The sequence below is a fragment of the Chelonia mydas genome, chromosome 7 (assembly GCF_015237465.2).
Source record: "Chelonia mydas isolate rCheMyd1 chromosome 7, rCheMyd1.pri.v2, whole genome shotgun sequence".
Taxonomy (NCBI): domain Eukaryota; kingdom Metazoa; phylum Chordata; order Testudines; family Cheloniidae; genus Chelonia; species Chelonia mydas.
Genome location: NC_057853.1, coordinates 1,916,153 through 1,928,847, shown reverse-complemented (window position 1 = coordinate 1,928,847; position 12,695 = coordinate 1,916,153). Strand labels below are relative to the sequence as shown.

Genomic DNA, 12,695 nt, shown 5'->3' with positions numbered 1-12,695 from the left:
CTGTGTACCTAAGGCAAAGTTAGCAAGTTTTAAGGGTGATCATATCTCTCTCTCTCTCCCTCAGTAATTACAATCTCCTGCAAACACCAGGCCACAAAACTTGTCACCCCCACTGCTTACGATCACTACCTCTGGTGGGCTATATTTATTTGTTTCTCTATTACCCCACTCCAGCCCCAGCCCACTTGTTTGTCTCGTCCACCTGTTACACCTTTTCTTTAAGATGGTAAACTCTTTCAGGGTGGGGACAGACATTTATACCCTTATACAATGCCTAGCACTATAAAGCCTACCCTGGTTGTGGCTTTGAGATCTTACTACAGTGTAATTACTTTACTGCAGTGTAATTAGGCTTGGAAGGATTAGATTTTTATCAGTAAATGTCAATAAATGTTGATTTCACCAGACACGCACAAACTGATGAAAAATATCTCCATTGATAATTGAAATTTGCAGACAGGCAAAGTAAGAAAAATGCTTCTTAAGACCTTATTAGAGTTTGATTTAAAGATATTTACTTTGTATATTTTGACATGTGATGTTGACAGTTCATGTTTTGATGGCTATAAAGCTTGAGCTTTTTGAATCTCAGTGTCTACAGTCATTAAATAATTACTGTCTGCCCCCCATAACTGCCTGCAACTGTAAAATTTAAATTGACAAAAAAATACTTAACCTCCATAATTTTGCACAACTGTGAATATTTACATCAATAAAAATAAACCAATATTATCTGTCAAAATTATAAAAAAAATAAAAATTGAATTCTTCCAAGCCTAAGTGTAATATTAAATAATAATTTTCATTTTTCAGCTTGCCCCTCTCTCACACCGCAGCCATTCAAATGTCTGTTCTACAGCTAGAACTGGGAGAATTTTTTTGGATGAATAGCTTATTTGCAAACCCTGTCATTTTGGGTTTATTGAATTCAAGTTACATTTGGCTACTAATTTTGATTTTAAAAAAACCTGAATTTTTTTAAAGAATAGAAATGTTTTGTTTTGATATTTTCAAAATGAAACATTTTGACGTTTGTAAAAAAAATTTATGGGAAAAACACACCTGACAACTGAACAAAACATTTCATTCTACCTGAAATTATTTTTTCCAAGCAAGAAAAACTGAAAAACTTTCATTTCAGTTTGACCAAAACAATTTCCCCCCCAATTCTTTGGTTTGCAACCAAACCAAAAAAAATCTGTTATTCACTCAGCAATGAGTGAGGAGTCAATAGACTCAATTCTTCATTCTCCTTCCTCTCTTATTCTAAACCACAGGATTTCACGGCTTCCACTGACATAATTATCCATATGTGTTCCACCAGTACAATACCCAGCTCCTGTAGACAGGTCAGATACACAACCTTTTACCACAAAAAATAAATGTAACTCTGCTTGGGTTAACTATCTGGCCAAATATACAACTAGTCAAGTGCAAAGTGAAGGTCTGACTCTTCAAAGCCTGGAGGTTTCCATTCATTTCATTAATTTGCAGGAGTCTTCACCATCATCTGTTCCACCTGACGACTCATCTCTTTGATTGATGCCCAGCTGGATCAAGGGGATGGATTCACCGGTGAATGCCCATTTGTGGTCAGAAGAAACCCAAGGAACATTCAGTCATCTCTCTTCCACAAGTAGAAGAAAAAGTAGCAGAAATTGGCTACTTGGAAGTTGTCTTGTCTGTATTAACTCTGATTAATAAAAGCATGCAAATAACGATGAAACACATCACTCCCTGACTCAGATAATACAGAAAAAAAGACACCAGGCTACTCCCTCCTCCCAGACCCCAAGCTACTTGCATTCTAGCTGCATATGTATAAAAACAAGTACCCAGAAATGCATTTCTCAGGTTTAACTGTCAGAGGTGATGCACAAAACAGGTAAGACAGAACCTAGACCTAAAGGTTCAGAAACAATAAAGCTGAATATTGATTAGAATTTAAACACCTTTTATTTCAGAACTAAGAATAAAAGTGCAATGTAAGGAACACAAAGAGTGTCAACAGCTGTTTATAGATACCACAAATTACCGTTTATTTACTTTGCTTTTAAAACTCTGTATATTAATGTAAAATATTCTGCCTTGCTCTGTATTTAAAAAACACCAACTATACAGGACTCCTAGAGTTACATTGGTCAGAAATGACAAGGCTGTTAAAGAAAATACATTATTGTCCCGGAGAGGTTGGGAGTGTTGGAGTCATGATACCCTCATTCCAGGCTGCTAAAAAGCAAGGTAAAACTCTGAGCAGAAAGCAGCTTGCAGCCTGGTTTATACATTAAGATGCTTGCACCCTGCATAAACCAGCCATAATCAAGTTTAAAAGAAATAAAATGGTTGTGTCTAATGTGGACACACAATAGCAGGCTGATCTGGTTAATACAGCTCCCTGCTCTAAACACAATGATGGTAGTAAGTACATTTTAATGATGAAAGACATCCTGTCTAAATACACCTGGGTGGAAGCCCTAAAGGATAAGACCAAGAAAGAGGTGACGAGGGCATTTAAAACTATTTTCAATCAAGTCAAAAATTATAGATGGACTGTGGAAAAGAATTTGTAAACAAAGCTTTAAAGAATTGGTTAACACAACCGGGCACATACTGTTTTGTTATCAATAATGAAGTTAAAGTGGGGGTCGTGGAGAGGGTTAACAGCACTTTAAAACGAAAGATGTGGAGGTACTTTACATCCCACAGCACCCATTGGTACCGCGACATGATGCAGGCTTTTATACAGAGTTACAACCGAAGTTACCACAGCGGGCGACCGACCGATGTTAACAGTTCTAACGCGCTGGCTGCGTGGAAAACGCTCTAGACGGGCAGTTTTAAAATAAAGTTAACACAATCTCTTTTTAAGATCACGTCCTAAGAGTACCTGAATCATAAGGGGCATCAGTTAATTGGGGACTGCTATGTCCGCTGTTGCTTTCACATCTGTGGCAGCAACAATGAATGTATCACTATCATACATGGCAAACTGCATTATGTTCCTTGGAGTAAGCAGCACATCACTACGGAAATAAAGACAGACCAGAATAAAAACATTTCATTTCGTTCGGAAAGGTGATCGTTCAATGTCATCTGCACTTTGGGAAAGTTGACTATAAAAAATGATGGGGACCCCTCTTTGTTTAAGAACTACTAAAAGGCCCAGGCTGGTTATGCTCTATTAGGATAATCAGGGATTACCTGTTATGTAGGGGGCTGAGTTAGACTGGATATTCCACAGTCTTTTTAGAAAAGCTGGGCTGATTCTGAGACAGGGGCTAGAAATTATTAAGACTCACATGAAAATGGATGCAAAACATATAACCAAAAATGTAGTGACCCACATATCTAGTGCCATTACACACAAGGAAGGCACATACATGCAACAGGGAGGCTCTGGTCTAGTAGTGATTAGGAGAAAAAGAGCAGCGTTGTGCGTCCATTTACAGGCCCTCCCATGCCCTTTAAAAGGAAAGCTGCCTAAAGCCATCGCAGACAAATGTGAAAGCCGTCCGAAGAAGAAGACCATAGATCATGATAAAGGGGATATAGACTCCCTGGGGGGGCCACGAGCAGGTTTTCGGAGGGCTGCCAAGCAGGCCAGAATTCGTCTCACTGGAGCCCAGGGTAGAAAGCCGAAGCCCCACTGCATGGGGATGAAGCCTGGGGCACTGAACCCCACCACCTGGGGCTGAAGCTGAAGCCTGTGCAGGCCCCAGAAAATTGCCCTGCTTGCTACCCCCTAACGCTGGCCCTGGCTTTTAGATGCAGAAAAGCAGTTATGGTGGTACAGGTGGGCCGTGGAGTTTTTATAGCATGTTGGAGGGGCCCCAGAAAGTAAAAGCTTGAGAACCCCTGTCTGAAAACACAACACAGCTTTAATTCATGGCGGTCCTGAAGAATGTGCTGAATCCCAGCTAGATTTATTTCAAATAGCCCCTAATCTAACCAGTATTGAGAATCACTTTTCTGGTGAGGTGCGACCTCGGCTGCTTTAACGGTGAATGCCCCTCGAGAACATTTTGTTTCAGGACACAGGGATCATTACTTAGACCTCAGCAACACTTTGCAGTGCATATGCTGCAAGACAGCAAAAGAAGACGGTTCAGACATTGATGACAATGCCAGGATCGCCCCATTGCCACCCTTTGTACCAGCTGGCTGTCAGCCAGACAACAATGCTTACCCTTACCAAGCCTTTATAGAATTGATTTTAAACTACCACAATGAAATCTTCTCTACGCAGGTGTCCCCCAGAGGGTTTCAGGAAGACACAGAGGGAACACACGAGAACACCACCTGGCTGGTGTGGGTAGCAGGGGGTTTACTCCGCAATTTCATTTTTCAAGAAAAAATGCTGCTGAACAGTGTGGATGTGAAAATTAAACTCACACGTAGCGAAGACACTTTTTGCCTCACGAGTGGGAATGCCGGTCAGAATTATAAAGTGCATATTTAGTGCCGCGACTCTCTTTCTGGATCGTCTGAAAGCGGCTCCAGGGGTCCTTTGGGGACATGCAGAGGCTCGAATGACAGCCAACGCAAAGCGCCCTGGGGACTGACTGGGGATGACAGTATTTAATATTCCAGCCAGCAGTCACATCAGTAACCAGGAAAATCTCTTTCTGGGGCAGTCACCCAAGCAGCTCGTTACTGGATTTGCAGATAATGATGCCTTCGGTGGAAATTATGCTAAAAACCTTTTCGACTTTAAACATTACAATGCTAACACAAAAATTGTTGCCATTTTCAGCTTCCACTTATAGACCGTTTGTAGTGTGGCTGTCACTTACCCATGGCCTGGCTACCCCCCAAAACAGCTGTTCTTGGGCAATTTTTCTAAAGCCGCAGTTCTCTTTGCTCTTTTGAAGCTGGTTCGCGAGAGCTTTCTTCTTCTTGCTGTTGTTGGGTATCTTGGTAGATAGCGTATGATGCCTCTGCTAAATAACATGCATAAAACCCAGTTTGAGGATCCAGTAACAAATATTTTTAAAAGTTTTAAACAAAATCCTAGATTTTTAATGAAAAATTATTAATGGCGGTAAATTGCTGGATGAGGGATTTGAACTTCTGCAGATTCACAGGCTACTGGGTCTTAAACACAGCGGATTAACCACTCTTGCTCTAATCATGTTAGGGTACAGCTTGGCAAATTACTGTACTAATGTTTCTTCAGTATGTAAATGCATAGCAGAGCTGTCAAAACTAACCCCTTCTTTACACTAAAAGGGATGATAAGCATCTTTTAAAAACTTTACCTATACACTGTCATGTTTATTTCAAATTACTTTTGAGTGACACCAAAATCTTCTGGTTGTGTATGGGAGCTGAGGGGAAGAGCAGGGATTCTGCATGGTTTATCTCTCCTGAAGACTGCTCTCTGATTACTTAACCAAACAGTCAAGTCATCAGTGTTTCACATTTCACAAAACTCCATACAGAATGTCTAAATAGCAGTCATTTGTAATGGTAGCAATTTTTAATTCACTTTAAGTCTTGAATATATTTAAGTTATAAGCAAATTTTTAAAATACAGTTATTTCAAAAACTTGCCACACTTACAGCATCTCAAAACTGTTGTGTAAACAGAATCAGAAACCCTTAACCTTCGCAATTGTAATAATAATCACAAATAACAACTATACCTAGGGTCTTGGGTATTATTAGGAATGAGGCCATTTTGAATTTGAATGCTGACTTGGTCTAAATTCCACCATATTTGGGCAAAAATAAAACAACAAGAAAACAAACAAAAAATAAAATAAGATCTATACATGAACCTGATCTTTAGGAGTCAAGTCTTTGCGGGGGGGGGGGGGGGGGGGGAGTAATTTCTGTAGCTATGCTCAGTTTCAGTCTTTTTTTGACACCAACATATACATCTACAATCTCTCTTGTAATTGTTACAATCAGAACAAGATGCAGAGAACTAAACTTCATTGTTATCTTCAGCCTGTAGGCATCCATGTAACAGATTCCTGGGGCTGTTTGTAACTCTCAGTTTTCAAATGAAGAAACAGATTTTCCCATGAATTTAGCAAACTATGTCAAGGGCACCATTGCTTTCAGGAAACCAATAGTCAAGTTTTCAGACTCCCACAGATACCAAGGCATACAGAAAGAAAAGGAAGGACCCAGACAAAATGTCACCATTTCTGCAGAGAAACTTTTTACATTTTTATCATGAAAATGGCAAGTTTTCATTTTCACTGAAAAGACTGAAACATTTTAAATGAAATTAGCAAAAGCACCCACACAGCTCCTGGCCCACACCCATTTTTAAAGAGGTATCCGAAGAAGCATTGCCTTTAGGATCTGTCTGAGGGGGACTGAACAAAAATCTCCTTTGAGTGTCTTCCCAAATGCACTCTTCATGCCTAAGGGGATTTTCACAAGTGCATACTATAAAAGTATCAAAACCTGTTTTGCTTCTGTTAGGAATTGCCTTACTCTAAAGTGAATTATTGACAGTGAGGGATAAAGCAAATATTAAGTGTTCTATTGTCAGAGTAAATCTGCCTTCCAGGGTCCTTCAGTCACACACAGATCTTTGCTCTCAGACAGTCTCCTGTTGCATTAAACAATGGTTCACCGCTGAATCTCCGTGTCTGCCATGCAGTTCAAACCAAAACTTTATGCTTTTGCTTTTGTGAAACAAATAGTGACCCCTCAATATTTCCTGTCACCTCCTTTCCTGTCTACCCACTTCTGGGCGGGGCAATGGAGATCTGAAGTGGGGACAACTTCTCACTGGCAAGAGGCCCTTCAACGAAGCTCTGTTGCCCACCTTCAATCCCGACTTTGCCTTTGCTGCACACGTAACTGGGGGCAGGGGCATTGAAACAGTGTCTGGCCTTCCTGCTCTCACTAATGATGCCGCTAATTTTCTAGCACCTGCCCCACATTGTTACCACACCCAGAAGCCCACGATCGAGGTGGCTGCGACACAGAGCCTGCATGGGAGAAGACTCAGACACCTAGCACAGTAGGGAGCGTGACACTGCTTCAGAGACAGTTCCCTTCCCCTCACCGGCTGCACGCTGCCACGGCCTGCAGCATGCTCGGGCCCCCAGAGCTGTCATATGCCAGTGTGTCAGAGAGACCCCGAGGGCAACATATGCCAACCAAAGTCGGTGGGTTGAGAGAGCGTGTATCTGCCGGCCCTCAGCAAACATGGCTAGCCCCTATGCTGCCGGGAGGCAGGGCGGCCCTGTGAGGTGATGCAAAGGGAAAATGTGGTTGGGAAGGGGCAGGGATAGAGAGTACCTGGGGGAAGCACCCTGGGGTGCAGGCCTGTGTTCTGCTGCACAATCGTAATGGTCCCCCCTGGCCTTACAATCTGTGAACCGTGGAAGGTGGAAGAATTGAGCAGGACAGGGAGAGATACTGGGGGGCAGAGAGGGAGCGGGAGGGAGATGGTGATGTGGCAGAAGCCAGAGGGAAAAGGGAATATGAGTGGGAGGGCCAGGGAGCAGGTGAGGGTCTGAGATGGAGGGAGCCAGAAGGGGGTGATGGGGCAGGAGCTTGAGGCTGGAGGAAGGAGAGAGTGACGGGGTTGGGGGGGCATGGAAGGGGACAGAGAGACAGCTCTGCCACCCCCAGGCTAGGGGAAGGGACACGAGCCCCCGCCACGCGGCTAAGGAGCAGGCCGGTGTTTGTGTGTGTGCATTTACGTTGAACTTCCACCCCAAAACGATCTCACACCCACACACGTTGCAGGGCTGGGGTGTCCCCAAAGGGGTGAATAGTCAGCGGGCCGACCAAAAACAAAACGATTTTTAAAAATCGACCGCCTGGTGTTTTGGGGGGAGAGGCCTGTGTTGTGAGTGCTTGGGGTCAGCCCTTCTGCTCACTGCAGTGGTGGTCTGACACCCCTGGAGCAGCTGTGAGGTGCCACCCACTAGAGGTCACTGGCGGTGCACAGCAGCCAGTGTGTACCGCACAACAAGGAGTTAATGACAAAGCCTGACACCGAGCGTCCTGGGGAAGGGAGTTTGCAGTCAGCTGCTGAGGAAGTTGGGACTGGACTGGAGATGCAACTTTCCCTCTAATGGCTGCCAAGGGGAAGGTAGGTGAGTGTGCGTGTTTGCATGGTGAATGAAAGGCAGCTAAACCAAAGTAGGAACATGAAGCTGATGGTTACTGGTGACCTCTAAGCTGCCACGTTTGCTTTTCACTGTACAGCAAGGGCAGGCGATTACATTTGTTTTATTGGGAAGCTCTGGTTTGAGCGACGTTTCTATGCCTAGAGGATAACAGGCGGACCCTGAATTCAATGCCTTAAGATCATGCCAGGTGTTAAGATCCATCTTGCTCAGGGATTCGAAAATTGCAATGTCTCGGAATGACAGATAGGTTTATGAAGCCAGACAGCCTCTCATCAACTCCGGCTGAACTGGGGATCCTTTTACTCAGCAATAGAATTGTACGTTTGGGTAGAATTACAGTTACATGTAGACAGATTTTAAAGCCAGATGGGACCATTAGGATGCACAGGATACAGAATTTCACCGAGTGATTCCTGCATCAGTAACATGTGGTTGAACTAGAGAGTATCAGAGAGTGTCTGAGAGCATAACTGCAATTAATTGAAAGAGCGTATTCGATTTTCCTTTCCTTTCCCTTGAATTAAATGATTCTGCAGTCATTAAATCCTTATTTTTCAGCAACTCTTCTAAACAGCTTAATCTCAATCCTAAATTAAAGTACTATCAACACATGCATCTCATTAAAAAACAAAACAAAAGTGTCCCAGCTACAACTGTGCTTAATTGTGTTAAGTAGTCAGGAAGCCTACTTCTTGCTCAGTCATTACCTGCCAGGGTTAATAAGCAACATGTTGGATAGGGGACATTAACCAGGTAAAAACCAGAACCTAGTGACCTTTTCTCCCCCTGACTTTCTCCAGAAAGAAGAGTGGGATAGTTTTAAGGGAAGAACTTCTGTTTTAAGGGTAAGAGACTGTTTATGGCCCTTTTTTCCGTTCAACATGTAATGGAGGAATTGTGAGTCTGCTCCAGATATGTTGTGGTCGTGTAAAGGGAGCTATACAGTGTATGCACTATAGCTGCAGTCCTGCAACTGGATCTCTGGGAGCAGTTGAAGTCAGGTCACTTGCTTGTGTTCACACATGCCTATGTATTCCCCGCAATGTTGCAATGTTTGGTGTGCAAACACTACCAGAGACATTTAGAATGGGGGATGGGGAAGGAAGGGTAGTTTTGATAGGAATTTTTAAAGTAAAACGTAACAGGAATCTCTTTCCTTAAACTCTTATATTTTGAGTCCTAATCCAAGATGACCATGTGCCATCAAGTGTCCTAAACATCATCATTCCATGCTGCCATATGGTGGGGTTTAAACAGTCATGCAGATCCGCATATTCTATTAAATTCTCATGATAATTTACCTGCCTGGGGACAATATCTACTCCTGCACCTTTTGTGTTGATGATGGATGCCAGTGACAGAAAACATACAGTATTCTATTTGCCAGTTCACAGGGGGAAAAGAAAGTGCCTGCCCTGCACACATAGGATTTTGCCAGGCTGAGTTAGTATCTGCTTAGTGGAAGCCAATCAGCTGGTGCCTTTACAGTTCTTTTGGCCAATCAGCTGGTGTCTTTACAGTTCAGTTCTTTTGGTTGCACAAGACACCACATTATCAGAAAAATCCAGCAAAACAGTTGCTCAGTCCTCTGAACTGAACTAAGCATAATTCATCCTCGTTGTAAGACCAGCTCTAGACTTGCAAGTAGGTAATGAAAATGCTGCCATAGGGGATGCTCACCTGGGTTTTCGAGGGCTGACAGACTAATTCATACCATCTGTTCTCTGGGAGTCCAGCAATCTCAGATGGCCCAGTGGAACAGGAGTGGCTATTTCAGGAGCTCTGGTAGCAGAGATGTGAATCCCGACCTTGAAGCTGAAAGGCAGACTGCCTCCTTCAGTGTGGAGAGGCTCACTACCATATTGGATGGAGGTGCTGACAACACCAGGACACGGAGGGCAGTAGGTGAGTGGCCTTTAAAAGACTTGATGCTTTCTGGATGAGAGAGACATTTCCATGTCCCTGTTATGTCTGCTTCTCTGCAGTGGTGACTCCTTATACCCAGGGAGGAACTGTCTCCTCAGATCAAGCAATAAAAAATTAAAGCAAAGAAAATGTCATAAGGGGCTTTAAGAAAGAGAGAGGCTTGAGGCCAGGATTCTCAGCTGGTGTAAGTCAGTCTAACGCCACTGGAGCTACACAAATTTACACCAAACTTTTCGCCCCACTTTTCTTCCTCCAAATCTCTGGGTGACTTCGTAGGGTGCAATAAATTAGGCAAACATATAACTGAGGCTAAGATTTTGTCATGAGTATTTTTAGTAAAAGTCAGGGACAGGTCACAAGCAACAAAGAAAAATTCACAGAAGCTGTGACCTGTCCCTGACTTTTACTAAAAATACCCATGACAAAAAGGGAAGGGGCTGGGCAGCTGTGGGGTGGCTGGCAGCTCTGGAGCCCCCACCACCCGTGGGGGCTCAGAGCTCCAGGGATCCCCCCGCCTCCTCCCCAGCAGCCAGGGAGCAGGGTTGTTCCATGATTTTTGGGAGAAAGAGTGCTAGGGTTGGTTAGGGATAAACTAAATGGAAAGAGAAGAGAAGGGGAAGAGAGGGCAGGGTAGAAGGGGCAGCTGCGGAGGGAAAGCTGAGATGCAGCGATCCCGAGGGAGCAGGTTGGAGCAAACAGCCAGTCAGCACAGAGCAGAGACAGTCCAGTCAAAATGGCCGATAGTTATCTTAAGGGCAAAAGATCCCTGCTTTAGCTGCTTCTGTAGCTGCTCCGACTGGATCAAGTCTCTAGCTGGCTCCGCTCTGCAGTTTTTTAGGCTGGGAGGTGCATCTGAAATTGTACTAAAGGTCACAGATTCAAAACCCCGGTCTGTATACATATTTCACAATGACCATCAAGTTCAGAACATTACAAGCTTTCATAAAGGACCGTACTCAACATATTGTGATACACAACATTGTATGCAACCAGTTGATTCAATTGCTTATTCTTTGGGGTTCAGACCCCTTGTCATAAATCTAAAGGGAAGGGTAACCACCTTTCTGCATACAGTGCTATAAAATCCCTCCTGGCCAGAGGCAAAACCCTTTCACCTGTAAAGGGTTAAGAAGCTAAGATAACCTCCCTGGCACCTGACCCAAAATGACCAATGAGAGGACAAGATACTTGCAAATCTGGAGTGGGGGGAACAAAGGGTTTGTCTGTGTGATGATTCTGCCGGGAACAGATCAGGAATGCAGCCTTACAACTCCTGTTAAGTTAATAAGTAATCTAGCTAGAAATGCGTTAGATTTCCTTTTGTTTAATGGGTGGTAAAATAAGCTGTGCTGGATGGTATGTATATTCCTGTTTTTGTGTCTTTTTGTAACTTAAGTTTTTGCCTAGAGGGATTCTCTATGTTTTGAATCTGATTACCCTGTAAGGTATTTACCATCCTGATTTTACAGAGGTGATTCTTTTACCTTTTCTTTAATTAAAATTCTTCTTTTAAGAACCTGATTGATTTTTCATTGTTCTTAAGATCCAAGGGTTTGGATCTGTGTTCACCTGTACAAATTGGTGAGGATTCTTATCAAGCCTTCCCCAGGAAAGGGGGTGTAGGGCTTGGGGGGATATTTTTGGGGAAGACGTCTCCAAGTGGTCTCTTTCCCTGGTCTTTATTTAAAACGCTTGGTTGTGGCAGCATACGGTTCTTAAGGACAAGGCAAAGTTTGTACCTTGGGGAAGTTTTTAACCTAAGCTGGTAAGAATAAGCTTAGGGGGTCTTTCATGCGGGTCCCCACATCTGTACCCTAGAATTCAGAGTGGGGAAGGAACCTTGACATCCCTGTTCTCCCCTAGGGGTGTCTGGACCCTGACTGTCACACTCCCTAACTACAAGTAGGCAACTGATTTGACTGGTCCTTCCTACCCTGCTGTATAGAGAGCTGGGATCCCAGAGTGCATTGCTCCACATGATGCACATGTCCCCTGGGCACTGTCCCCCAGCTGAGGCAGTATGGGACAGTGGCCAGGGTAGTCCCAGGATGCACTGGCTCAAAGACAGTGATGCAGCATGGTATGGGTGGGCAGGCAAACACAGTTGGATACAGGGTTGTGTTACGAAACACCGGCTGTGTGGACACAATACAATGTGGTGTGGTAGCCGTGTCAAACGAGCGTGTCATGACCAGGTTACCATACCGCTTGTACTCACCATGCAGACAGGACTCTGGAGGTAGCCTGGCTGCAAACAAAGCCTACAGCCGTGCCAATGCCAAGGAGGGGGCCAGAGCGGGAGCATGTGTGGTCTGGAGGAGGTTTCTGGCCTTGTCATGCAAAGGAGGGCTGGAAAACAGATCACTAAAATTAAGCTGTGAAGGGAAGAGGGGGATTCTGTGAGTTTGATCAGGTCGAATCCTTGCCTGTGTAGATCACATAGCTCTGCCTCACCTGAAATAGATGCTGGGACCAGGGCTGTCTGCAGAGAGCTCTGCCAGGTGAGGCTTTCCCTGTGAGCAGCCAACACCGTGGTAAAGCTTTCCATGGCTGCAGCTTGCTTTCAAACACAGCTCAGGGTTTGCTGAGAGACTAATCATATTGGGGCAGAGGCACCCCAAGCTGTATTACCGCAGAGTGAGCTCTCCTGTTCTGTTTTAC

General features: G+C 44.0%; 1 protein-coding gene and 1 long non-coding RNA gene across 2 annotated transcripts in view; one reads left to right on the top strand and one right to left on the bottom strand.

Annotated features, from left to right (window-relative positions):
- Nucleotides 1-1,944: 1,944 nt before the first annotated feature.
- Nucleotides 1,945-12,384, bottom strand: LOC122466693. The gene is made up of 3 exons (XR_006292414.1): nt 12,253-12,384; nt 9,789-10,124; nt 1,945-4,940 (listed from the first exon to the last, which is right to left on the bottom strand). It is a non-coding gene; the product is annotated as an uncharacterized LOC122466693 (long non-coding RNA).
- Nucleotides 7,978-12,695, top strand: part of ACOX2 (acyl-CoA oxidase 2) — a 31,341-nt gene continuing 26,623 nt past the window's right edge. Inside the window, exons 1-2 of the mRNA XM_027828273.3 lie at nt 7,978-8,068; nt 9,845-10,013. Of these exons, the coding sequence (XP_027684074.2) occupies nt 8,051-8,068; nt 9,845-10,013 (187 nt within the window). The 5' untranslated portion in view covers nt 7,978-8,050. The remainder of the gene's footprint in view (nt 8,069-9,844; nt 10,014-12,695) is intronic.